Here is a 26,105-nt window from a genome sequence, read left to right on the forward strand (position 1 = left end):
CCCCCCCCCCCCCCCCCCCCCGCAAGTCGCTTCCTCGCCACGGAGGTCACAGCTCCATCCCCTGCCCTGCCCTGGCTGTGCAGCCCCTGCCTCTGCCCCAGCCCCACTCACTTCCTCGCCATGGGGGCCTTGATCTGCCTCCCACACCCCTCCCCACCACAGACTTACCAGCCTGAAGCTACTCTCCAAGCTTCCGGGTTGCAGATCCGCAATTGGATCATTATCAGCCAATATGGCTCTTTAATAATCAGCCATCAGTATCAACCCAAAAAGTCTTTATCGGTGCACCCCTAACTCTTTCTTGAATAATAAAAGTATATTTATTAAACAAGGGTTTTATGCTATATAGTTCTCTATGTTCCTTATCTGTTATAAATCCGCCATTAAACCAGTACAGTCAGTCCTTTAGAAGAATGTGAAGCCGTAGAGTGTATTCCCTGAATTCTGATCAAGTTCTTTCCTCCTGCCACCAGCCCTTTCCCTTGATATATGCATTGATGCATCAAAAGATGGCTGAACTAGAAGATGTGTATCTTAACTATAAAATGTCACTCATCCAGACCCTTATTAGCTAAAGCAAGGGGAAGAACTTTTACCAGAGTGCAGATAATGCAACTAGCTTGAAACAAGATTTCTGACTTTGGCAATTAATATATCCCTTTAACACAGAGACATCTTTGCTTGTGTGGGTGATGCTGAAAATGCCTATAAGAAGAATATGAATCTAAAAAGCTTAATTATCAGAGGAATTTGTTTAGGTTGGCTTTTGAGATGGGAATTACTCAATGGTGCCAAATCCATATTTGAGAACCTAACGGGGACTTCAGCACAAACAACTGCTCACCATCTTTAAAAACATTAAAAGTCATTTATTTAGAAACCTTATTTTTGAAAATAAAGCCTGGGTCTGTTTCTAAATGATTAAAAAAACCCTTAATTTTTTTTGGTTAATTTCTTCAACACAAAATTCATTTACTTAAAAACTGCCTTTTGCTATGGGCAATTGTTATATTTGTGCTAGAAGAAAGCACCCTTCTCCAAACAGAAAATGAGACTGTAAGAGCTATTCAAGTGTTTTTTCATGCAAGAGCACTGGCTGTTGGGCAAAAAGAGAGAGAGGGAGTGCCTCCAGCCATGAAGATCCCTCTATCTCTTTTGTCTTGGGCAAAATTGAGCTAAAGTGCTATATTCTCCAGTGGCAAGCTGTCAGGGAGCCCTTTGGGAGCCCTGCTGCATTCTCCTGGGTCGCCTGGAGCTGTGCGCGTGGCAAGACAGGCAGTGCAACTACCTCCGTCTGATGTGATTCTGGGGAAGGTGAGCAGTGGGCCAGGGACAGCTCTTCTCCTGGTCTTCAGGGTGCGAGACAGGGAACACCAGTAACTGCCCCTCTCCTCTTCCTTTGCCCTGAACTGTCCCGACAGGGGAAGGTAGCAATGAGGCACAGCCCATTGCCCCTTTCTGAAGTCGGGCACTTCCCTGGCTCAGAGAAGGGGCTTGAGGGGCTGTTTCTCGCTGTGTTCCCTCTTCCCAGCCAGGTGACAGAGCTGCTTCCTCTTTCCAGGAGTCGAGCAGAGAGAGCAGCAGCACAAAGCCCCCTGCCTGCTTCTTATCCAATGTGAGAAGCACTTGGGGAGCTGCACTGATCCTTGCCACTTGGCTCCCAGTGTCCAGCAGCTGAGTGGAGGGAACAGCCTGGCAAAGCTTTTCATATGGAAAACTCTGTTGTGAGAAGCCAGTGGGAGTAGCTGCTGGCTACTTCTCCCCTCCAGATTAGAGATGTAAAATTTCTGGAAATTTTGAAGCCATTGGAAAAAAACACATTTTTTCTGGGGTGCTTTCGTGGGGAGGGAGATGGAAATTTGGGGAAAAATTGAAATATATGCAATACTTATTTTCTTACCACCCTTTACAGATCTAAATTCACTTTACTATTTTAAAAACATAAAGTGTATTATATATCATTTGGTTTGCTCATAAAATTATCATGTTTGGTATATTTATTAAATTTACAAGTGTAGTTTATTCAGACAGTAATTACAAATTTACTAATTGGATTCACTTTAAAATGTTTTTAATTTTTGTTACAAATGGAGCTACAAGCTGCTCTTAATTCTTGCCAGTTTATGAGAAGCAGGCAAAAATTAAAGTTGAAAATAATAGAAACCATCAACATTATAGTAAAACAAAGAAAGTTGTTATGTATTCTGGACTTGGTCTCCTCCACAGTGTCAAGCAGATGCAGAAAGGACTCATTTTTAGAAAAAGAGCTGAGGAAAAAAGGAATAAATCAAGACTCCTTGAATACAAATTTTGCTACATGAAGCTGTGTCTCGTCAGTCTCATTTTCTGAGCTATCACTATCAGCAGTATCTGCTGTTTCTGATTCTTCTGATCCTTCATTGTTATCATCTTCATGACTTCTGCAAACTGAAGGTTTGCCGGAATTGAGACGAGCTTCTCTACTCTTTTGTGTGTTAGTTTATTTCTTCATTTGGTGCCAGTATTTCCAAACATAGACCAGTTTCTTTCACATGCTGCACAAGATGGAGGAATATGAAGCAGGGAAGAAGCAAGAGGAGTCGGAGGCTGTGTTGTGAAAAGGCCTTGCCACCATCTTGAAAGAGGGATGGGCTTGGCAAAATCCCAGGCTGCATTCCTGAACCAAATACCTGAAGATATTCTGTATTCTGCAACATTTGAGAGTACCTTTCTAGCATCAAGTCCTAAGTGTGTTGCTTGTTTTGTAATTCAGTCAAATGCAGTAGCAGTGTTATCATCATTAACATTTCTGCCTTTGAATCTTAGATCCAAGAGATTTGCAGCAGCATGAATTGACTGGCAACAAAATTCTTCCTGTCTGTTAATGAAGTCTTTCACTTTTTTTTCTTCTGTACTTGTGAGCGGAGATGCACTTAAATTCTCAAAAGCAGTTGATTTTTATCTGTTCCATTTGGTAAGGAATGTCTGACAAAAGTGCACTGTCTGATTCAAATGGAGTGATTGCTGAAGAAAGTGGCTTTAGAATCTTCAGGGAGTTCTGCAGCTGAACCCAGAAGAAGTCCTCATCAAGTACAGTGTTCCTTACACTTCTGGGTACTTTAAGGTCCTCAGTTTTTACTGTTTCTTGAAGAGCTTCTTTGTTTTTTAGTAACCTTTTAAATGAGATTACCACTCCTCCCCAATGCTGCTTTCATGTTACTTGCATTGTCAGTCAGCAACACAAATACTTTACCACTCCCGATCTTCTGTAAGACTTCACATATTTTACTGCTAATATACTCTGCAGTATGCCTGTTCTCTCCTGTTTCAATGCTTCTGTAAAAAAAACTGGTTGAGGTTTTGTTATCACAAAGTTTATGATTCCTTCTCCTTGCAAATTCGTCCATCCATCGGTAAGTACTGCAAGTTGCAGTGCTTCGTTGATTTTTCCTTGTACAGATTGCATTATACATCCATATCATGACTCTAAAAGAGGTTTGCTCAAAGAATGTCTGCTGGGCAAATGGTATGATGCTCTTAGTAATTTAAAAGCTTCCTGCCAGTATGCATTTTCAGTTTTTGGCATCCCAGAAGAATATTGTTCTTGCAAGGGCTTGGTCAATTTTTTCCTGATTTTTCAGGTGTCATCTTGTCTACAAATTAAGCTATTGAGAGTCTTTTGCATACAGTTAGTTGCAGTATTTGGTTACTTGAGGATGTTGATTGGGCAACCCTTTGTGATGCTGATGTTATAGAAGCAGCAGCAATAGGAGGACTTCTGGATTGAGAATGCTGGAAAGAGCTACTTGCACTTTCATCATCATGATCGACCTCCTCCTCACTTACACCCAGGAAGGATTTTTTAATGTCTGCAGGACACTTCTTACATACAAGGATGTGTTTGGTAATTCAGTCAATTCCTAGTAGCATTTGGAAATGTGTATTTCATTTGACAGTATTTGCAGATCACTTTTTTTTTCTCAGAATAACTTGCAATATGGAAATGCTTCCATATGCTAGAAGTTGGTCATACCATTTTGCTGAGGAAAGAAAAAAGAAAAATGTAATTTAGTAGCTAGCTTGTCTATATAAACACTAAGCTACAGCATGTACAAATTAAGTAATGGGTGGAGGTGAGGCCTCTTCAGAGTTGACTGTGAGCAACTTGCCTGCCCTGCATGCCTCACCTCACTGCACAGGTTGGGGGACTTGTCACAAAACATCAGATTAGTAGGAATTCAATTATGAATTACATAGGTTATGAAAATATATTAATGCAGCTAAAATGTAGTTTAATATATTGAATTCAAAGAAATTTCAACTCTTACCTTTCAATAAAGATGTATACTTTCTATCAGTTCCTTTGTGCTGCTTCTGTACTTCTGTGGATCTCAAGGTCACAGGACCAGGAGGAGGCAGATTCTTTCCAACTCCAGAAACTTTAGACTTGCTCTGTCTCCTCTCCAGGGGCTTTTGAGCAAGCAGGGCAATAAGCTGCTTGTTTCTAATCTCTACAGGAATGAATGAATGCTGCTGCCAGTGTCTACTTCCAGTCCTTTGAGGCCAGGAGCAGATCTACCAACCTCTAGATCAAAAGTCAACAATAGAGGAAATCCAAAAGCAAAGAAAGCACTGAATCCTTCTTCCTTCTCTTGTGGAAATTAGCAGTGTCCCCTGGGGCAGAAATGCATCCTGCTCTTGCATTTGAGTTGGACTGTACTGCTTGTCCTCAGTGTACAGGAGTTGTAATGATATGATGCTGTTGATAGTCTTGCATAAAAGTCTTCCTATTACAGTTATTAGAAAACATTTTGGGGGAACTAAAGGGTAGCAGTATATGAACACACTCTCTTAAACATTTTATTCATCGTTGTAAAAAAAATAATCCATAAGAGGTTTTTTAAATCAATTTTTCCAATTTTTGGGAAAAAGACCAAAAAAAAAAAGTCCTGGGGGCGGGGACAGGTTTTTTTTCTGAATTTTTCTGCTTTTTTTCCGGGCCTTCACATCTCTACTCCAGGTCTACAGGAGGGATGAGAGCAGCTGCCGCCTATACCTCCTCAAGACTGGAGTAACCCTGGTTTTGGGAAAACATGGGAACCTTTCCCTCAGCTCTGCCCCTTCTGGTCCCCAGGAGGAGTGAAGCCAGGGGATGTGTATAGCCATTCAGTCTCCCAGAATTCTGCAATTTAACCCTGCTTGTTCTGGAGTTGTTTTTTTTTTTTGCCCAGACCAGCCATTTTTGCTCTGGGAGGAAAAAGCCTGAATACATGTAACTTCTAGCTTTACCAGGAAAACAGCTATTCTCTCAACAGAAAATGAATGTCTGTTCGTAGCCTTTGTTCCTCCCCAGCCAGAGGGCTAGGACACGTATATGTTCCACCTCACCATGTTTTCCAGCGGTTTCCCTAACATTTGCAGTACGGAATTGAGTGCCTGTCCTAGCATTTATTGAAGAGAGGTTGGCAATTGTAGAAGAATGAACAAAATGAGCAAATGTGCATTTTGAAGATGCAGCTCCCCACCCCTTTTTGAAGCACTTATGTTTGTCCATAGCCTATGTCTGCTTCCTTGTGTGTAAAATCAAAATCCTGTCTCCATAACGATGCGGTTAGGAGTGATTAGCTGCTGTGTATGCTTTTGTGTTGTCTGGCACTCCATACTAGCTTTCTCTCTACCTTCTTCAGATTGTATGTAAAATCTGTAGTTTTAAATAGATTCTAATTTCTGGGGAAGAATTAGAATAGGGGGAGTATGGTGATGTGGCAGAAGAACAGAACAGTCAAAAGGCATTTTTTTACCTTATTTTCTATCCAGAACGCCCATCGGTTCTATTAGTTATTCATATCCTGCTGACTGGAGGTCCCTAGGTTTTGAGCATGAAGTAGTTGTATTAATACAGGAGAATTTTGCAAACTTTGGGCCACTTGATGTTTTCCTGTTTGTTGTAGGACATTGCCATCATTAATGAGGATAACTTGCCAGTGTTCAATCGCTGTGGGATCATGGCATTGGTTGCAGCTTACCTCAATTTTCTAAGTCAGATGATTGCAGTCCCTGCTTTTTGCCAGCATGTCAGCAAAGTAAGTCTGGAATGAGCCTCCTTTTTTTTTATGTGGTATTTCCTGCTGTATAATATTTAAATAACTTGCTAAATAATAGTTTATTTTTCTATGCTGATGAGATACTGAGATTAAAACACTAACTGTAGTAGGTAGAATATTGGAAAATGCTACTGTTAAGTTCTTACAAGCACTTCCTACTTTTTCATAACTTGTATTGGTATTCAAATCTGTAGCAACTGTCTATCTAATAACTGTACCAGAGGGCACATTTCTCAGTATCCAGCTGCAGAACCATAGCAGTATCGAGTTAGGTCCACTGTGTGAGATTCTAGGGAGAGAATGGATATAAACTACATAATAATGAGATCTAAGAATATTCTGTGTCTACCAGTACTACTATATCAGTCTTTCAGGCCAGCTAGCACATTAGAGAACGATCACCTTTTCGTATAGCATGTTTATTTTAGTAAAGCAGTATATTTTAATTCTTTAATGAACCAGATCCATTACCACTGTAGCTCTGTAACCTTCAGTGAAGATGTACTGATTTGCTGCAGCTAAGAATCTGGTCTGCAGTCGGCAACCTAAGCAGTTGTTAGATGCGGGTTATTTCAGGAAATAAAATTTAGTTTGTTCAAGCTAGAAATGTTTGCAGTAGGTTGCAATAGGTACGCTTATTTACATATGCACACAAATGTTTAAATATGTAAATATAAGATTGAAAAGGTTTCATTCATTCCTTCAAATCAGACTCTAGTTTTCCTTGTTTTACAGGTCATTGAAACTAGAACTGTGGAAGCACCCTGTTTTCTTCCAGAAAACATATTCAACAAGTGCACGTATGAAAATATATAATTTATAATAGAACAGATGGGGATGCATTTAAATATATTTGTACTGTGTACTTCATAGGAGTAGGTTGACTATATGGAGAACTGACATAAAATATTCAAGGAACATATTCTCAGGAGAGGGCAAGTTAGTATTAAAGAAATAAAATGGGACACTCAGCATTTTATATTAATTATTTAATGAGGTTAATCCAATATACCTGCATCTTGATGCTGTGGCACTTGAGCAATTTTAGGTATCTTAGGCCCCCTCTACATGTGCAGGTAAAAGTGCAATAAGATCTAATGCACAATTCACGCAAATAGTGTGTCCTGCAATGCCACACATGCATGGAGGAGTGATTGTGGGATCACATATTGGATCCCATCGCTTCTTATTGCTGGTCTCCCCACTCTAGGGTTCATGAAATGCCTGCAGGGTGGGAAGATCACACTCATGTAGTGGGAGATCACCACAGGGGCAATCCTCTTGTCCCAGGAGTTTCATGCAGCCCGGGACAGTGAGATTGCTGGGTAAGGGCAAGGTACACCTCTGCAGCTGGGAGCCTCCACAGCTGATGGGGCTCCCAGCCGCAGGGGAGACCCTGCTACACATGCAAATTAAAGCTTGATAGCAATCGGCTATAAAGTTAGTCCTCAATAAAGTGTAATAACTTTATAGTTGGTTGAAGCTTTTTATTGTGTGATAAGTACTTTGCACGTGTAGCTGGTCTGAAGGTAGTTGTACAATTAACCAGTTAATTGCACAATACCCATAATGTGTAGGGAGAGCCTCAATGTATAACTTAAAAATACAGGCTGCTTGTAGACATTAAAAAACACACACACACCCCCGTGCTTTACCAGAAGAAGCAGTGTATTACTTCGACTTGGCTCCGCCGCATCCATATAGATTGAGTGCTTCAGCAGGACTTTTTGGTGCTTTTATCTAAAGTCAGTTCAAGCACCTATTAGATTAAAAACTCCAGAAAAGCCCCACTAAAATGCCCAGTCTATACAGACATCGGGCAAGCTGGGTCTAACTAATACACTGCCTCTTCTGGGCATGTGCTGGTATCAGCAAAGGAGCGTGCAAGGATTAAAGTAATGCGCTGGGTTTTTGTTTTGTTTTGGGTTTTTAAATGTCTGTAAGCAGTCATAGTATCCTAAGCACTTTACCATGTGAGCACTACACCAAACAAAAAGAATTATTGTCTCAGCATGATCTTTCAACCCCATGAAAAACATATTGGAGAAATTGAATGCAAGTAAAAAACATCTTTTCTTTCTTTGTGATTACTTCACAACTTTGAGAGAGTGGATAAATTGAAAAGAGGCCAAAATAATTAAAGCCCAGACTGTGAAGGATAAATAGTTTTAAATTTCAGATAAACCAGATATAGTGAGTTCACTCTTAGTATTGAAAAACTGCAGAAAAATTAGTGTTGGCATGTGACCAGTTGAATTATCTTTATTTCCATCCAAATGTTTCTACTTCCCTGAGTTGACTGAAAACTTGTGAAAGAATCTTTTTTTTGATCCATGTCAGTAAATATTAACTGTTAATGTATGTTTAACAGTCTTCCAAAATCCTTGGAGAAGCACGAAAAAAATTTGTTTTTCCTGACAAACAAGATTGCAGAGTCATTAGGTGGCAGCGGATACAGTGTGGAAAGACTGTCGGTTCCATATGTGCCCCAAGTAACAGGTAAGCAGTGATAAATGGTGCATCCATTACAGTAGCAACTATTCATAATTCATTTTTATGCCTTGTCTGTCACTTCACCCAAAATGTATGCAACTTAAGTACTTGGAATCAAATGCATTGAGGGTATAATCACAGAATTCTTCAGAAATAAGAATTTGTTCGCGGTACAGAAAATACTGTGAAGTTTCTCTAATTCAGATTGAGTAGTCAGTTTTCTCTGAAGATTAAGCAGAAAGGAAAAAGGTTTTGTTATAGGTGTTCTGTGTGTGTGTCTACGTATACACAAACACACACACACACACTTTTTAAAAAATAAGTTATGCCCCGATTTAGAAAAGCATCCCTATTTAGGAAGGACATTTAAATGTAAATGCTCCAAAGGACTCTAACATATATATTTAAAAGTAATCATGTGACTAGTTGCTTTCCTGAAAAGGGTTGGATTTAACATATTTAGTCTTTCCTGAATCAGGACCTTAATTGGTTGTTCAGGTGTACTTGGATAAGTAAAGTGGTTATTTTATTTTGGTTTTTCAGAAAAATGACCTGAACTAATGATTACAGGTGCAAGATTAGCACTGTGTAGGAAAACAAAATTTCCATCTAGCAGAACAGTCTGAGATTTCAAAATGTAATATAGTCAAAATCAGGACAGAAATAAAATGTTGGAGTTTATAGTGAAAGGAAATATTAAAATATTTATTGACCTTAGATTTATAATGTAATAGAATAAGTTTTAAGAAAAACACTTTGAATTTTGATTTCCATAAAAATGTAAACTAATTTGATGTATTCTGGTAAAATATTTTTGGCTTCGTTGAATTAACATTTTTAACAACAAAAAAAAGCTCTGTGAGAATTTATCTAGTCCCAATTTATTAATTTTAATGGTTTATGGGATTTTTAAAGTTTGTGGTAACGAGTACAAACTTCTTCAGTAGACAGGTTAATTTTGTTACACTGCCCCATCCTGCTGAAAAAAATGAAGTGTTGGAAGAAATAAGAGGTCGTCTTTCTGTCTCTTTTCAGATCTAATCTTTGGAAAGTCTTAAGGTGTTTTATATTTAAGCAATAGGATTTCTTTTGATTTTTCTGCATTTCTTCCCAATTTTTGCGTTATAGCTGATAATTAAACATACATTTTTGTTCTTGTTATATATTTTTGAATTTAGCTCTATTTCCATCAGGCAAAAAGCCTCGTAAATGCAGACACAAGTCAAAAGGTAAACCAAACTATAGGTCCGCTTGCCCTCCGCATAGCTGTCCTCTGCGTGGCTAGGGCATTCTCAGCCACACAAGCTGCTTTTAGAAAACCTCTAGATAAATAGTCCAAATATTGTGTCGTGTTTAGTTTTTATGTTTTAGCTGTCCTCCTGTTTGCTGCTGATACTGTAGCTATCTTTTTTCAGGTTATACTTTATTTTACTCTTGGAGTTTCTGTCTAAAATGCAGCACTAACTACTGGTTGTACTTCATGGTAAGCTGTAGCAAGATGCCAGGCATCGACAGCATGGTTCTGTGAAAAATTTCAAAATGTGGAAGGTTTTTTGGTTTTTAAACAATATGACAATATTGCATTTTTCATATTTAACTAAAATCATTTTTTACTTGTTCCACATCTTTTGTTGTGCCACAAGTTTTAAAATTGAAAATGTATATATTGTTCATAAAAATTCAAGGGAAGGTAGAAGTTAATGGAATTGAGCCAGGGACTTGGGACTTTTGGTACAAGGGGGAGGTTCCAGAAATCTCGTCTGTGACTGCAAGGAAAATAAATTAGCTCAGGGCTTCTGGTTAAGAAGATTTCCAGTGAAATACCGTATTTTCTTGTATATACAACATGCCCCAAAATAAGAAACGTGTCTCATTTTAGGAAAGCAAAATGAACTAAGAAGGGTTTTCCAGAGTCCTGGCTCAGTTCTGGGACCATGGAGCATGGGCAGAGTCTACTCATCATCCTCCTTTCCTGCTCAGCCAAAAACTGCTGCCATGTTAGCAGCGGCCATGCCAGGGTTAAGCCTCAGCTTTTAGCTGAATAGCAGACACTGCCTTTCCTACCTGCAACCTGGAGGGAACAGCCCCTGGCATCCTCTCTGGCACGTTCAGGCCTCCATTCCACTGTAGGAATCAGATTCCTTGCTTAAAATGCACACCCCAATCTTCAATGGCTAATTTGTGGGGGAGGAGAGAGACAGGTGCATAGAGTATGTGAGCAAATACAGTTTTACTTTTAGGTCTCAACATGAACTTCTCATCAAGGTGAACAAGGTAGTTCACTCCTGACTACAGTTCAGGAATTTCACACAGCATTAGCTTTCATTCAGGCCTTCTCCTCCACATGAAGATTTTCAGGAATGTTTTTTTGCATTTTAAATTCACATGTCAGCTTAGTGCAAATTGAACTGTTCAGTGCAAACAGGTCCTTATTTTTTGTCATAATGAGACATCCACCAGAACAAGTGGTGAGCTTTCAGCACAGGTGCCACAAGTGGCACTAACAGCCTTTGAATGCGACACATGGTGGACCGGGGAGAGGGCAGGAAGCACAGGGGCAACAGGGCAGGAAGATGGAAGCAGAGCAGCATATTGGGCAGGAAAAGAGAATCAGAGTGGTATTTCGGGAGGGGTAAAGCTAACTTGCAGCATTCCTGCCCAAAAGGTTGGCCCCCACTTCACTAAGGGAAAGCCTGAGCTCAGATTGTAGGGCGGGGTTTAAAAGTATGGGGTGGATTTTTAGCTTTAAGATCCAAGAACATAAAGTTAGATGCCCATTTCCACATGTCCCTATGCAAACCCATTTTGCCTTTTCTCTGTTCTTGGAGAAAGAAAAGTTCCTGTGCTTATGTGGAAACAGTAATGCTGGAAAATAGGCACATACCAGTGGGGATCTACATGGACCAGAGGTGTAACTCTAAATTTTAGGGCTCTGGGCAAAATGTTTGTGGGGTGGGGAGGCAAGCATTCCTTTGTTGAATCTGGAGCCGTCTTGTGCCATCTTGGTCATAGGAGTGCATCTGGAGCAGCTCTGCTTTGCCTGCCCATGGGAAGGTCTTAACTGCCCTGGGGACTCACCCCTACTGCTCCTGCTGCATCCCTGCACACACATCCTGTGGCCAGACAGTCCAAGGCTGCTTCTGCTCCACTTCTAGGTCTGGGCCGCATAGGGTTGCACTGGCAGACCCTCTTCAACTACCCCCTCTCCCCTGCCCCTTATATTACTTACATGGATGGCCAAGGTCAGCAACATGGATTCAGGAGTACTCAGTGCTGGAATTTTTCAATGTAAGGTGTAAGCAAGCACACAGACTTTACAGAGCTATAAAATGTAGATAGGTTGTCTACATTGTTTAGTTTTAGGCAGCCAGTGATGTATCTACACGATTCATTCACCACTGCATCCATTCTTTTTGTGTGTGTATGAACCATTCGTGTACTGGGTGCACACATTTTGCTGCTGAATAGCTAAGGGCCAAGATGGTTGACCTAAGTGTTGATGTATTTGCTGTCCATTTAAAGTTGGCCAGTTCCTTAATGATGTCATCATGAACTTACATGTGTGAATATTGTATGGCTCTCTAATAGCCATCACTAAAGAAGCATCACTTTGAGCTGAAGATTACATATTGTGTCATAAAATATATCCATAGAAATAGTTTTGTCTAGTCATGGAAATAAAGGGCTGATTAGTTTGGAGTTGGCTTTTAGATCTTAATATCTCAGCAATCCAAGCTGATCTCTACATAAGCTTTCTATGTGGTTAGTACCTGAGATGCATAGATACTAATTTGTATTTTTATAGACACAGGAAAATAACTTTGAAATATAACCTGGCATTTTTTTCTTGTCACGATACTCCAACACAGAAAGCAACCAGCTATAGCAAGGTTGGGCCAGAAGATGGATCTGTTACCAGCAAGAAAATAATTCATTCTCAGATATAGTCCAGGATAACTGTTCATGATGAGGATTTTGCCAGTGTTGAGTTAGAGCACATAGGGTGGGCAGTTTTTTGAAACAGGATCTACTTGCACATTCCATATACATTTTAATGTGTTTACTCAGTTACTAAGGTCTCTGGTATCCTTAAATGACAGCAATTTTTGTCACTGCTGTAAAGTTCCATTTTTCTGGTGGACGTGGATTCTTTTTGTATTTCTTTGTTAGGATATCATCTGCTCTTTCCACCTAGGGCATTATTTAGACCTCTCTCTAGTCACAATCTTCCCTGGGACAACTTTGTATCCTGCTTTGATGGTTTTTTTCCCTTTTTTTCAATGGAAGCATTTGATGCTATATTCCTTTGATGATAAAGGAAAAACAGATCTGAACATTTTCTGAAATATTCCTTATGTTTGCAGTATCTCCACTACCATCTTTTTCTGTCAAGCATTTTGCTTCTGTGGACTAGGATTCAGTCAGTGAAGTCATTTCCTATGAAATATCCTCCTTTATGTATAAAGGCTGCATCCATTCATGGCATGGTTTTGTTATTCTGGATACTTTTTAGTATTAATCTCCTGTGACCAAACATCAGGTTTTGAATTTGGTGGAAGGAAAAAAATAAAACCTGTCTTGATCATCTTCAAACAAAAAACAGTGTTAAGAACTTAAAGTGTGTTTAATGTATTGCAGCCCCATTCTCATTTACATTAAAAGCCCTTTAACTGTTTTCTGACCATATAAATGAACCTTGAACTATGTGCAAATCTGACTGTTTTTTTATTGAACATTTGTGCATCATAAAAAAAATGTAAATGAGACTCGAACCATACATCACTTCATTAAGCACATTCCCTGTCTTGAGCACCAGAATAAATCCCATCATTTAATACATCATATTTTGAAGGGAAATGTTTTTGGATACACACTTCTGAGGAAGAAATAAATCGTGTGTGCTGAAAAAGCTATCCCAAATTATCTCAAATATTTTTGATGTAATTCTAAACAAGTACTGTTCGTGGATGGAATACATGCAAGGTCTGAAAATCACTATCCAGTTGCTCTTAAAACTGCATAGGGTCTTCAAATGTTAGTTGAATTTCTAATACTGAATGTATGCTGTATCTTCTGAAATATCATTATGACATCAGAACAGAAATTTGTTTAAAGAAAGAAGTTGCCTTTCATTCAGGGGTTACTCATTCTTGTTTTCAAAAGAAATTTTTTGCAGCATTTTATGCAACATTTTACTGCAATATACATTTATTGCAGCATTTTACTTTGAAGAAGGAATTATTGAAAGGTCATCTTAAATACAGCCCCCCACTATATCAGGGAAAGCAGTGGCAGGGGGTGAGGGGCTAGACGTCCCAACCCTTGCCCCGCTGTCCACTCATGTCCGTGCCTGATCCCTACTACCTGTCTCCCCCATTCCATGAACCCCCTTACTGCTTACTTTCAGGCATGACTTACTATTGAGAGTATTGAATCCTTTGTCTTCCCCAGTAAACATGATTGGCAGCCCCAGTGCCTAGTGAGAATGCTATATGCCTTTTAACAACAATTTGCCCCAGGGCATTTAGACCTTAAAAAAAAAATTTAAAACAGGAAAAGCAAAAATATGTGTTCAAATGAACAAGGAAGTAAAATTATGGTAGACATGAATTCAGTAGCAGAAGGAGAAAGGAAGGAGGTGTATTTTGTTCCCAAATAAATCTATTTCTTCCTTCAGGAAACTCAACCATCTGTCAAACAACCCTCTCTTATTTTAAAACTGCAAACACAAGACCTTGATGTATTCACTTTTATCACAAATATCATTCTCTTCCATTCAAACCTTTGTGGATTACCATGTTTGCAACAGTTCAGATTGAAATGCATTAAATTTCTATTGTATTTCATAGTAACAGTTTCACCTGAGATGCTTGAATTGAGGGCCAGGAGGTAAAATGTTAATTTTTTATCAGTAATTCATGCTAGAACTTAGTATATTTTTTTCACAATTGTCCTAATGACAAAATAAGTGGATTTGGAGTTAAATTGACAGAGTAAAACAAATCTACAGCCATATGGAAAAGCCTGAGTTTACTTGTCTTATCTCTGATAGAGAAAATGTTTTTCTTCTAGATGAAGACAGACTTTCCAGAAGGAAGAGTATTGTGGACACTGTGTCTATTCAGGTGGATATTCTGCCTGGCAGCAACTCAGAGGATAAGGTATGAAAAACAGAAGTTATTTTAAGGGAGGTCTTTTTTTCATGAGATGACAACCTATAGAATGAAACTTTTCTAGTTTATCTAAAGAGAGTGTTTTCAATTTTGTTTTCATGGCTTTCTTACCAAGCAGTAGAGATCTGTTATCTAATTGATTGAAATTGCTGCTTGCACTGCAATATATTACCTGTTTTGTATGATAATATTAGATATTATTGGTTCATAGCCGTTTTTAGACATTTAGCTTTCTACCAGTGTGATTTATTGGGGAAATATGACATACATGTTTGTCTTCTGCATAATAGATTATGAAATACTGCACTCTTACTGAATAAAATATAGGTAACGTCAAACATTTTAGCTCATTGTTACTGACCTGGTGTTAAGGACAGCCCTTAAGAAGCATAACTCAATTAATGAGTCTTACACTGTCCTTTGTTTTCTGGAAAGTAAGTAGAAGAATTTATGCTAATTACCTTGTAGGTAATCTGCATTATGACTAATTATTTGGGCAAACCTTTTGCACCTTAACTGAAAGGTTAATATTAATAACTAACATTTCCCTTTACAGTTGCTAATAGAAGCTTATTCTCCAAAAGGTACATCACAGCGTAAGATGTTCTGGTTAGCTCTGCCTTTTGGCAGTCCCACATTACGTTCTCATATTCAAGTTAGGAGGAATATGGTATAGATAGTGTCATGGAATCAACATCCCTTTTGCAGAAGGGCAGGAGCCCCTCCTCAGGAGCCCCAAGAAGCAGCCTTATTTGGTCTCGCTCTCCTGAGAGGACCCCCTGCAGTCAGCCCTAGCATGGCTTCACAAGGGGCAGGCCTCTGGGTTTGAGATGCTGGCTTTTCTCAGTCTTTGGCTTCTCCAATGACCCACAGCAGCCCCACCTCCGAGAGCTCCTTCTGGTCATCTTCTGGGAAGAAGGGGCCATGTTTTCTCCTTTAAAGAGGAGGAGGTCAGGCTGCCAGTGTCCCCAACAGCACTGCAGGCTTTGCTTCAAAACAGTCTTTATTGTGTCATTCTGGTTCCTTCTGTCCACCCTGCAGCCTTCTCTCCCTCCAGCTCTCGAAGCTTCAGTCTCTGTCCTCAGGCTCAGCCAACCACACTTGCAGCTGAGCTATTACAAAACTATAGCGTTCAACAAGGGACAGCATTCACCCAGGACAATGAAATATTATGCCATGGGAAACCAATCAGGAAGCAGTTTATGGGCCCTGGTGCCAGGCCCAGGCTGTAATCTCCCTGTGGAGTGAAAAGGACATATAGTTGTCCTGCCTATGGAACTATTTACAAGAATTATTTATAGCAAAACTGCTCCCAGAGTAGTCCCCACAAGAGCTGCCAGCTAGGACTCAGCCACGTAGCCATTTTTGATACAAACGAATGACTCTAAGGTGGATGCACATTGGGTTTAAAAAACATACCCAGTCATTGGTTGTTGGCTGTTAAACAAGGAGGGGCTGGAAAGACAAGATCAGATGTTATCAGTAAGTCCAAATTGATGATTCTCTACCAAAAATCACAAGGTATTCAACCAAAAGGATTTTCTATTCCATATTTATTCATTATACTTTCTCCAGAAATGAGAATATAATACAAATCCAGTGACAACTACTAGACCTTCTAACTGTTTTTTATTTGTGTCTTCCTTTTTTCAGCATGCCTCATTTTTTTTTTTTTAGCTCAGGTCTAACTCTTTTGTTTCATTCAGATTTTAGTTGGCTTCCTCCTCCACATAGCTGGGATACTAACATGAGGCACATGTTAAGATTATAGGGAAAGTCTCCATTCTCCTTACCAGTCCCCGGTGCCACAGCAGAATGCTGCATGCAGGTAGCATTGAGAGAGCATTGCTGCCAGTAGGTCTGTACTGAATAATTGCACGCAGTATGTCTCAGAGCCTCATAATGGCTTTTTTTCCACACTAGCAACTAAAAAAAATTAATCCCTTACACAAAGGCAATCTCTGCCAAATGTCAAGCTCCTTTTCCAAAGTATGTAGACACTCAAATTCCTCAGCAAAATAATTCAAAGAAATTTAACATGGGGAAAAATTTACTTCCCCTAATCTGATTTTCTTGATTTTTGTTAAGTTATTTTGCTGACTGTCTCCCTAGAAAAGGCTGAAAGTGAGCCTCAGGCAGATGTCTGTTTTAAGAAATTTTATCTCAGCAGTGAGTTTGTCAGACTAGGTAACTGAAGACAGTGACACCTGTACTTTGTTGTCCCACACTGCTGCTGTAAGACCCTATCAGCTCTGCCTAAGATAAAATAAAAGTGGTGGATCACTGAATTATTGTTCTGAGCAGAACACAAGAGTAATCAAACAGCAAATGTATTATGATGGTAAACAAGTATAAGGTTACTTGTTATATATATGATAGTAATCTCTATTTCTAAGAAATAAAAAAAATCAAAGTCAAACACAAGTTAATGAGAAAAAGTGCTGTGACATTTAAGGGGTGTACTTGGTACTGTGACATTTAATGCATTTATTAGTTGCCATGTTACTACAGGAGCATATGCAATTCAAATTAATTAAAAAAAGCATTTATTTTCTGCAGGTCAATAACACCGAAGAAATCACCTTTGAAGCTTTGAAGAAAGCCATTGGTGAGATTTACTGCAAGTCTTTGTTTACATAGCTTACTCCTGTCCAATCAATGCAAGAGGCAAGGATTTGGGGTTTTTGGTGAGGCAGAGAAAGGTAGAGAAGCTTTTGAATGTAAGGCATGTTCAATAAATGAAATACTTGCCAGAAACAAATTTCCAACACCATAGCATACTTAAAATATTATCTGGTTTTCCTGTCACAAAATGCATTGATTTGCCACTACATGTACTTGTTTCCAGCCCCTTTCAGCGATCTATATTAAGCATTTCTCTGAGAATTATGTTTGCAGATTTCCTTAGGAGTAGTGAAACATACTGAAAAAACAATTGCAAATAAATCTTGTTTTGACCTGTATCTAGATCTTGGCTCTTACAAATTAAGGCCTGAAAAACACTTCAGAGATTCATGACTTTTTTTTTTCCCTTTGCAAATTTCAATGAAGCAAACATTTACAGTGTAAATTAGTTTTGAATAGTGGCGGCTATATTAACATCCCTCAGAGGTCTTCTCTTGTAAATCTTGCATCGTGAGTTTTAAAGGGATTCTGTTTTAGTCTCCAACGTTTACATGTGATAACTTTGTAACTTTATAACTAAAAATGGATTTTTCCAACTGCCTACCCACCATACTAGACCTAGGAACTGTGACATGTTCATCCAAATCCTTTCTGTATTATATTTCACTATTAATCAGGGTTCTGCAAGTCAGATGCCCCTGCTTGCACTCTGGAAGGTAACTGTGGGGGACATGCTTTCAAAAAAAATATTGTTAGTGAGATTGTAATGTTATCTGCAAACCTCGTTATTCTCATTATTATGAATGGAAATAAGCTCCTCTTGACCTTTTGATCCAAGCTAAGTTTCTTGAACTTGTTAAAAATTTAACTGCAGTACATGTAGCGTTGATGAGCTTACTGGCACTCAAAATTTTAATCTCTGCCAGTAACGTGTTTGCAAGGTGTAAGTGCCCAGGTCCTGTCTTCTAGCACCAGTGCAGTTGCAGCATTGGCAACTGTTGCAATTCTGATAGCTGTTTAGGAGATAACAAACACAGAATTGCTCTCTGATTGATAAAACAAGTTCAAAACACCCACATTGGCAAACTCCTCCAATTGGTAACTGTCCTCCAATCTTTTGCAATTCACAGATGTTGAAACCTTGCAACGCTAACTACACCTTGAACTTCTGAGTTCAGTTTCACTGTATCTCCATATAGATAAACATGGGCTTCTTAATGGCTGATGTTTCAACTGCAAACTGTCCACTAAAAATTGCTACAAGTACAAAATGATGCTTACATTTTGGAAAACTTTTTCATCCAAAGAAGATTCTCTGCCTGTTCAGAGGACTGTAAACCTTAGTCCCCTGATCCCAAAGCAGTGGTCAGTATATGTACATCGAGCCTCATTTTTAAGCATGTTGAGTTGTGGGGGGAGGGAGACAAGTGGTACAAAAACATAGTACCTTTTAAACGTATTGTATTTAAGTGTAAGGGGCCAGCAAGTAGTGATGGATGCTTATCAGTTACATAGGTAGAATATTACATACATTGGTCATTGAAACACAAAAGACCATGCATCACTCAAGTGGTGGTGACCTAAAGCTAAAATATATCACGCAACCCATATTTAGTTCAAACTCATGTTGGCTGAGTGGGGATTGCAAGGTATGGTCCTATGTTCAATTGTGCATGCTGGTGTTTTTTTTCTGGCATGTGTTGTTATTACAGGGAATGTATATGATGCGGCTAGTACTTGCTCATTTAGGCTGTCTAAATACTGTTCCTTTGAGGAGGGATTCTCTGCTTGCATCACTATTTTTAGGTAACAGTAAAGGCCAACCTCTTAATGTTTGTGTCACTTACAAGTGGGCTGTTACATGAATTGGAGCTCTTAAACTTTTTTTTAAGATAATACTGGACTTGAGGAGCAAGAGAAGGAAAAGAGACGCCTTGTGATCGAAAAGTTCCAGAAAGCACCTTTTGAAGAAATTGCAGCACAATGTGAAACCAAAGTGAGTTCTTTGAATAATAATGCAAAAGCATTTGCACAAGGGCCGATGCCAATGGGTGGGAATGGAGCTTGCATTTGGTAATAGAAAAGCAGTTGTTTCCTTTTTCTCTGTACCTGTTATACAAATGTTACCAGTGTAGAATATCAAAATTACTTTGAGTGTAAGTAGGTTGAGTCCCCTTTTTGTTTGAGGAATACAAACTTTGTGATCTGCACCCTACTTTTACTTTTATAGCCTTTGAAAGCTGGCTTTACAGCCAAGTTAGTTTGACTTTGACTATTGTTCAGCATCTTCATTAATGATGTGGACATTGGAGTCAGGAGCGGACTGGCCAAGTTCACTGATGACACCAAACTTTGGGGCAAATAACCCACACCAGAAGACAGGTGGGTGATCCAGGCTGACCTGGACAGGCTCAGCAAATGGGCAGACGAGAGCCTGATGGTGTTTAACACCGAAAAATGCAAGGTTCTCCACCTCGGGAAGAAAAACCTGCAGCATCCTTGTAGGCTCGGCAGTGCTACGCTGGCTAGCACTACGGAAGAAAGAGACTTGGGGTCATCATTGACCACAAGATGAACAGGAGCCTGCAGTGTGATGCTGCAGCTAGTAAAGCAACCAAAACGCTGGCTTGTATCCATAGATGCTTCTCAAGCCAATCCCACGATGTCATTCTCCCCTTGTACTCGGCCTTGGTGAGGCCACAACTGGAGTACTGCATCCAGTTTTGGGCTCCACAATTCAAAAAGGATGTGGAGAAGTTTGAGAGAGTCCAGAGAAGAGCCCATGATCAGAGGTCAGGAAAGCAGACCTTATGACAACAGGCTGAGAGCCATGGGGCTCTTTAGCCTGGAAAAGCGCAGGCTCAGGGGTGATCTGATGGCCACCTATAAGTTTATCAGGGTGACCATCAGTATCTGGGGGAACGTTTGTTCACCAGAGCGCCCCAAGGGATGACGAGGTCAAATGGTTATAAACTACTGCAAGACAGTTTCAGGCTGGACATAAGGAAGAATTTCTTTACTGTCCAAGCCCCCAAGGTCTGGAACAGCCTGCCATCGGAGGTGGTTCAAGTACCTACATTGAACACCTTCAAGAGTAAATTGGATGCTTATCTTGCTAGGATCCTATGACCCCAGTTGACTTCCTGCCCTTCGGGCAGGGGGCTGGACTCTGATCTTCCAAGGTCCCTTCCAGCCCTAATGTCTATGAATCTATGACTGTGGAAGCACGTGAAAAAGTGTCTTTGCATTCATGCCCACATAGGCCTAACTGACTGGAAGAATTTTTGCCAGTTCATAACTGAAGTCATTTAAAAATCTGGTTCAATTTTGCTATTCCCAGATTCTGTTGTACAAATCGGTGTAACCTACAGCCTCGTGTATGTCTTTTATAATACCCTTCACAAAACTAGAGTCCTTAATGCAGCAGGAAAACAAAGCTGAAATAGTGGATACTGCCCATATTTACCACCTGGCCATGTGAAATGCACTTACTAAACTGTTCTGGCTTATTTCTATAAGCTGCTTTTCATCTGCAGTAGTTTTTTTCAGGGTGTCATTAAAATCCTTATATTTTCTCTCTAGGCGAACTTGCTTCATGACAGACTTGCGCAGATACTGGAGCTCACCATTCGGTAAGGTTTTATACACAAAACGGTTGGCAGTAATGAAAAACGCAAGTTGTTATTGGGGAATTCTGTGCTAGCTTAAAGTGTTTACCATGTTCCTAGACACCACAGCTTTAGTAAATAGAAGACAGTTGCCTTCAGTTAGTCTCTCCTTAACTCAAAAGGAAAACGTTTGATTTTATTGCTATTTGCAATTTCTTTAGTTAGAGGAAAAATATCCATTGCCAAGTTCATCCTATAATCGCATCAGATACTGCTTATTTTTAAAATTGCTGTGTTGTAATCAAAGCAGATAATTTAAGGGGAAAATTTGATTTATCTTTTAAATTGTTCTAAAGTGTCCACTGAGGCCTCAATTGAGCCCATTAATCTGAGCAACTTTCTCTGAAGTTTATTCGCATAACTGAGGGTGCAGCTGGTCTCTGCTTAGATTTCAAAAATATTTTGGATGTGGAAGCATATTTGAGCAACATGGCACTAGAAATTTGTGTGGGTGTATCATATGTATTAGTCAGATTTGCAAAAATAATCTTGCTGCTACAAGGAAGGAAATATTACCTTCCCTTACTGTTGCTTCTCTAAGAATTGGTTAGCAATCTGTCCTTGTTTATTGCAACATGTCACGTACATCTGTTGTTCTACATAGATAATACTATTTATTAATAATAACAAACCATATTTCCATAGCTACATTGACATCAATGAAGCTGATGATTCAGACAGACATAAACAAAAATGAGCCGTTATAATTTGGCGTTCTTAGGAACTCAAGAAAAGGATAGTATAGAGACAAGGGGGAAGGGGAAATTACTTTCAAGTTTCCTGGCAGGTGATATATGGACCTCAAATAACAGCAGATTGTATATATATGTCATTTTGAGAAGTTAAGACATATATTTGGTTTATCATTCTTCTTTTACAGTCCTCCACCTAGCCCTTCAGGAACGTTGACTGTTACCGCTGGACATGCTCATTACCAATCCGTTCCAGTCTATGAGATGAAGTTTCCAGATCTTTGTGTGTATTAAGTGTCTTCTGAAGTCTGCTGGACATTATTTAGAGTAGAGTACAATAGAAAGACCAAGAAGAGTTGTCAAGTTTTTGTTGTTTGTTTTGTCAAATGAACATAGTTTTTAGAAGAAACAGTGGACTTAAAACAAATAGGGATGTTTTTTAGCCAGCCTTCAAAATTATTCTGCACCGTTTATTCTTCAATAAAATTTAAAACTAGGTTAATTATGTTCACCTTATCAATTATTCTTTTATAAATTATTCACATTTCAGTAGGTTTAAAACTCAAAAGAGAGAACCTTTTTGCCAAAGGCTCAAACAAAATATTACAAAAGTTCCTAAAAGTAGGTGCTGTATTTACAATTCATGGTTGCAGCCCTTTTCACTCCCCTTCTCCCCCAACTCACCCACACAGACCTACACCCCTGGTTTACCCAGGGTAGATGCTTTAGGCTCACTTAATCACTTAATGGAACAGTAATTTTGCTTCTTTATGAAAATGTTTTGTAGAACAGGGGTCGGCAACATTTTTGGCCAGAGTACCAAAATCATCCCAAGCTTTACCCATGCCTCAACTTAGCGTGCCAGAGATGGGGAAGCCACAAGGGGTCTGATCCTCATTGCTGGCAGGGGTTGCACATATGCGTCCAGGTGGACAGCGGGGTGCCCTAGCCCCTTCTGCGCCATGTGCTGCAAGCTGTGCTTGCACCCGCTACCTCCACGGAGCTGGTGCCTGGGCTCCAGAGCCCAGCACAGCTGTCTGCAGCCTCCCTGCTGCCTGGCACAGCTGGCCTGGGTTCTGGGCATCTGTAGCAGGCAGCCAGGAGGCTGCAAACAGCTGTGCCAGGCTCCGCAGCCCCAGCACCAGCTCCACAGCAGCTGCGCATGTGCCTCCAGGCAGATGGCGGGGAAGGAGCCAGGATTGCACTGCCCCAGCCCCTTCCCCTCCATGCGCTGTGAGCTGCACATGCACCCACTACTGCCACAGAGCCAGTGCTGGGGCTCTGTAGCCCAGCGCTGCTGTTTGCACCCTCCCAGCTGCCTTCTACAGCCAACCTGGGCTCCAGGCATCTATAGCAGGTGGCTGGAAGATGGCAGACAGCTGTGCCAGGCTCCACAGCCCTGGCATCAGCTCCATGGTAGCGGCAGCTGCACACATGCCTCTGAGCAGATGGTGGGAGAAGCCAGATTTGTGATGCCCAAGGCTCCTTCCCACCATGCAGCCAGAGGTGCATGCACAGCTGCCTCAGCCACATGCAGTTGTTCATAGCCTTCCAGCTGCAGCCAGCCCAGGCTCTGGACGGCAGCTGGCAGAAGCTGCCCAGAGTCTGGGTTGGCTGTGGCATGCTGAGGAAAATGGCCTCGTGTGCCATGCTCTGGCATGAGTGCCAGGCCAATCCCTGTTGTAGAAGCTACTTGCTAGTATGGAATATATTAAAGAAACAACCTATCATCAGTTCAATTGCAGTAAAAATGAGCAACTGAACACTTGTTAAAAGTTTGTAATAAATGATTAATATACTGGATTTCTAAAAAGCTCATTATGTGTGCTGTTTTTTGCTGAAAACTATAATGTTCTGCTTAAGAGATGGAAAGTCTTCTCTTGGCACATTGAAATGTGCAATATTTTTTGATGTTTATGGGTGTATAGTTTACAAAACTATGCTTTTGAAAAGGCAGTAGTATTTTGCTGTGTCTGTTTTAGATAAATGAGAGGTATATATTTAGTATAGCAATAAACTGAGGGCATTTTAAAACATAAACACAGAATTAGAGATTATATTATATGAAATGTTTCTGTAGTTTGGTAATATAGGTTTTTAATGATATTTTGCAAATTGAAAGAAAACTGTGGATGAAACATCTGAAAGTTTAGAATTTATTAGATGTGTTTTCAAGCAAAAGCATTTTACAGATGCGCTGTTTGCATATATTTTTCTTGTGACTGACAAGTCTTCCTGTAGATATGGAAAATAGATGTGCGAATGTTCATAGGTTTATGTATCTGAATGTAAGTTTCAAATACAAATAGAAAATAAAATAAAATCATCCTCTAGTGAGTTGTACAGGATTTGAAGGTTATTGGCAGTGTCATTGGGTCCTGTTGAGAAATTTTGACCCATTGAGAAATTTTGAGTAGCCCAATGCCACGTGCAGGTAGGCTTCACAGTCCAGTGTAGCTGGATTTTCTGGAAGTAGCAGACACTCTAATAAACATATGTTCTCGATACTTCAGTTATATGGCTTTCAATTTTTAAGAAGTTTGAACAAGTTTAGACCGAGATGAATAGTGCTTTAGTATCAACTTTGTTTTAGCATAGAGAGGCAAGCCAATCTGTTAATTGTCCTTGGCATTTCTCAATTTTGCACGTTTGCACTCCTGCTGCATAATGTAGGACTTCTTAATTTTTTTTAGACTGAAGTACAAAGCTCCTTTTAAAGATCTTTAAAGGCATGAAATAGCATATATTTTTAGAAAGATTTCAGCTACTTAAACCTATGAGATGACACTTTCAGGAATCATTCACAAAACTCAAAAAGGTAATTGAGACCTTCTTTTCAGTTTGACAGTGCAATCACAGCTGTTAGTGGATGACGAAACAGCCCCTTACCTACAGCATTCCGTTGTGATTGTTACTGCTGCAACGTATCAGCCTGATCTGACCAGACTCATCACATTAATAGAACTCGTTGTCACCCTAGTTTTTTAGTTGTCACTTTTTGTTTTTTTAAGGTAAGCCATGCTAGTTTTTTGACCTATATAAAGAGTGTAAATCAAACCGGGGGACACAATGTAAGACACTGTCCATTGATGTCATTTTATAAAGTAACACTGTGTGCTTTTGTACAAAAAAAAAAGAAATAGAATTAAGGAGTTTAAAGAATAAGAAACAAAGAATGTACTTTCATTTGCACTGTTGCAGTAAGCAGACTCTGCTGTAAATACAGACTTTCTTCTGGTTAACTGAATTTTGTTGCATGTATACTGCATGTGAACAATTCTATTCAGCATTTCACGTACAACTCATTGGAAGTCTGTTTATGAAGTAATTTTCATTTATTAACGTGGTAGGCTTCCACGTGTTATAAACTCAGACAAGCCATGCCTAGGATGTGCAGATAGGAAGAAATAAAAGGTCTATAATCTTCAGAGTGTTGGCATGGCATTTCATTTCCTCCTAGCTGGAAACATAGAGTCTGGAGATGTATTCTGGCCATTTTGGACAGACAAAGAATTTGGGATTTATGGGGGTCCATTGTGTAATATAGTATACCCAACAGTTTATCATAGTAAATCATAGGTAATAAAACCAAATACATTTAAAACTGTTCTAATGTATACAGTTGCTTTGCATCAGTTATTTCTTTCTGTTCCTGAAAAGTTGAACAGCTTAGAATCCAAAGTGTGCACAATGGGCCTATCGTATCTGTGATGGTTTCAATACTGTTTGGATGTTTATGGTATCCAGCTGATGTTTGTATGTGTTGCAGCTTTTGCTTTAAACTCTTCTAAATGTACTGTCACTTTAAGTAATTATGAATTTTGGTAGCAATTCACTTAAAGTAAATGAAATCTGTGTTACTTTTGGAAGCAACAATTAGCCTGTTGTCCAAAGTCAGAGTAGGGCAGCTTTTTCTGTTGTACTGATGTTCCTCTATTTTCTGTACTGTCTGTAATGAACCAGTTTCATGAAATGTTACAATACACTGTGCAATCAACATTTAAGCAATAAATAAACCAAAAAGTTAAAATAACCGAGTTGGTTACAAATTAATGTCTCTAAGTGTACAGTGTTCAAAGTGAAAAAACCAATATTGTCCTTTATTAGGTAGGTTCCTGTTTTCATAAGAAGTGAAATAAAATTTCACTTCATCCAAAAACCATTCCTTTTTAAACCTAAAGCATTTCACTGCATTATAACGTTGTGACTGTTGGAAAAGCCAAACAAATATGGCAAAGCAGCAAGATTTAATTAATTCCAAACAGTATATTAACACTACAAGAAGAAAGTGATACTGAGATGATGCTCTATCCATGGTTTAAGGCATCCAAATGATAACTTTTCATTATAGTCTTTCTTTTATTTTTTTAA

The 26,105-nt window shown here is 39.5% G+C and overlaps 1 protein-coding gene across 3 annotated transcripts in view; it reads left to right on the forward strand.

Moving 5' to 3' along the window:
- The window catches only part of EFR3A (EFR3 homolog A), a 164,716-nt gene extending 138,948 nt beyond the window's left edge, over positions 1–25,768 (forward strand). For 2 of the 3 annotated variants that reach the window (XM_019528174.1, XM_019528172.1), the window contains 8 exons: positions 5,931–6,062; positions 6,819–6,883; positions 8,455–8,582; positions 14,649–14,737; positions 17,309–17,357; positions 19,267–19,370; positions 20,957–21,006; positions 21,923–22,074. In XM_019528174.1, the coding sequence (XP_019383719.1) occupies positions 5,931–6,062; positions 6,819–6,883; positions 8,455–8,582; positions 14,649–14,737; positions 17,309–17,357; positions 19,267–19,370; positions 20,957–21,006; positions 21,923–22,028 (723 nt within the window). In that variant the 3' untranslated portion in view covers positions 22,029–22,074. Of the gene's footprint in view, positions 1–5,930; positions 6,063–6,818; positions 6,884–8,454; positions 8,583–14,648; positions 14,738–17,308; positions 17,358–19,266; positions 19,371–20,956; positions 21,007–21,922; positions 22,075–24,574 lie in introns of those variants that run through there. The other variant, XM_019528173.1, reaches the window with a different exon arrangement.
- The last annotated feature ends 337 nt before the right edge of the window (positions 25,769–26,105 follow it).

Source organism: Gavialis gangeticus, unplaced genomic scaffold, assembly GCF_001723915.1.
Source record: "Gavialis gangeticus isolate Ggan-Ray unplaced genomic scaffold, GavGan_comp1, whole genome shotgun sequence".
NCBI lineage: Eukaryota > Metazoa > Chordata > Crocodylia > Gavialidae > Gavialis > Gavialis gangeticus.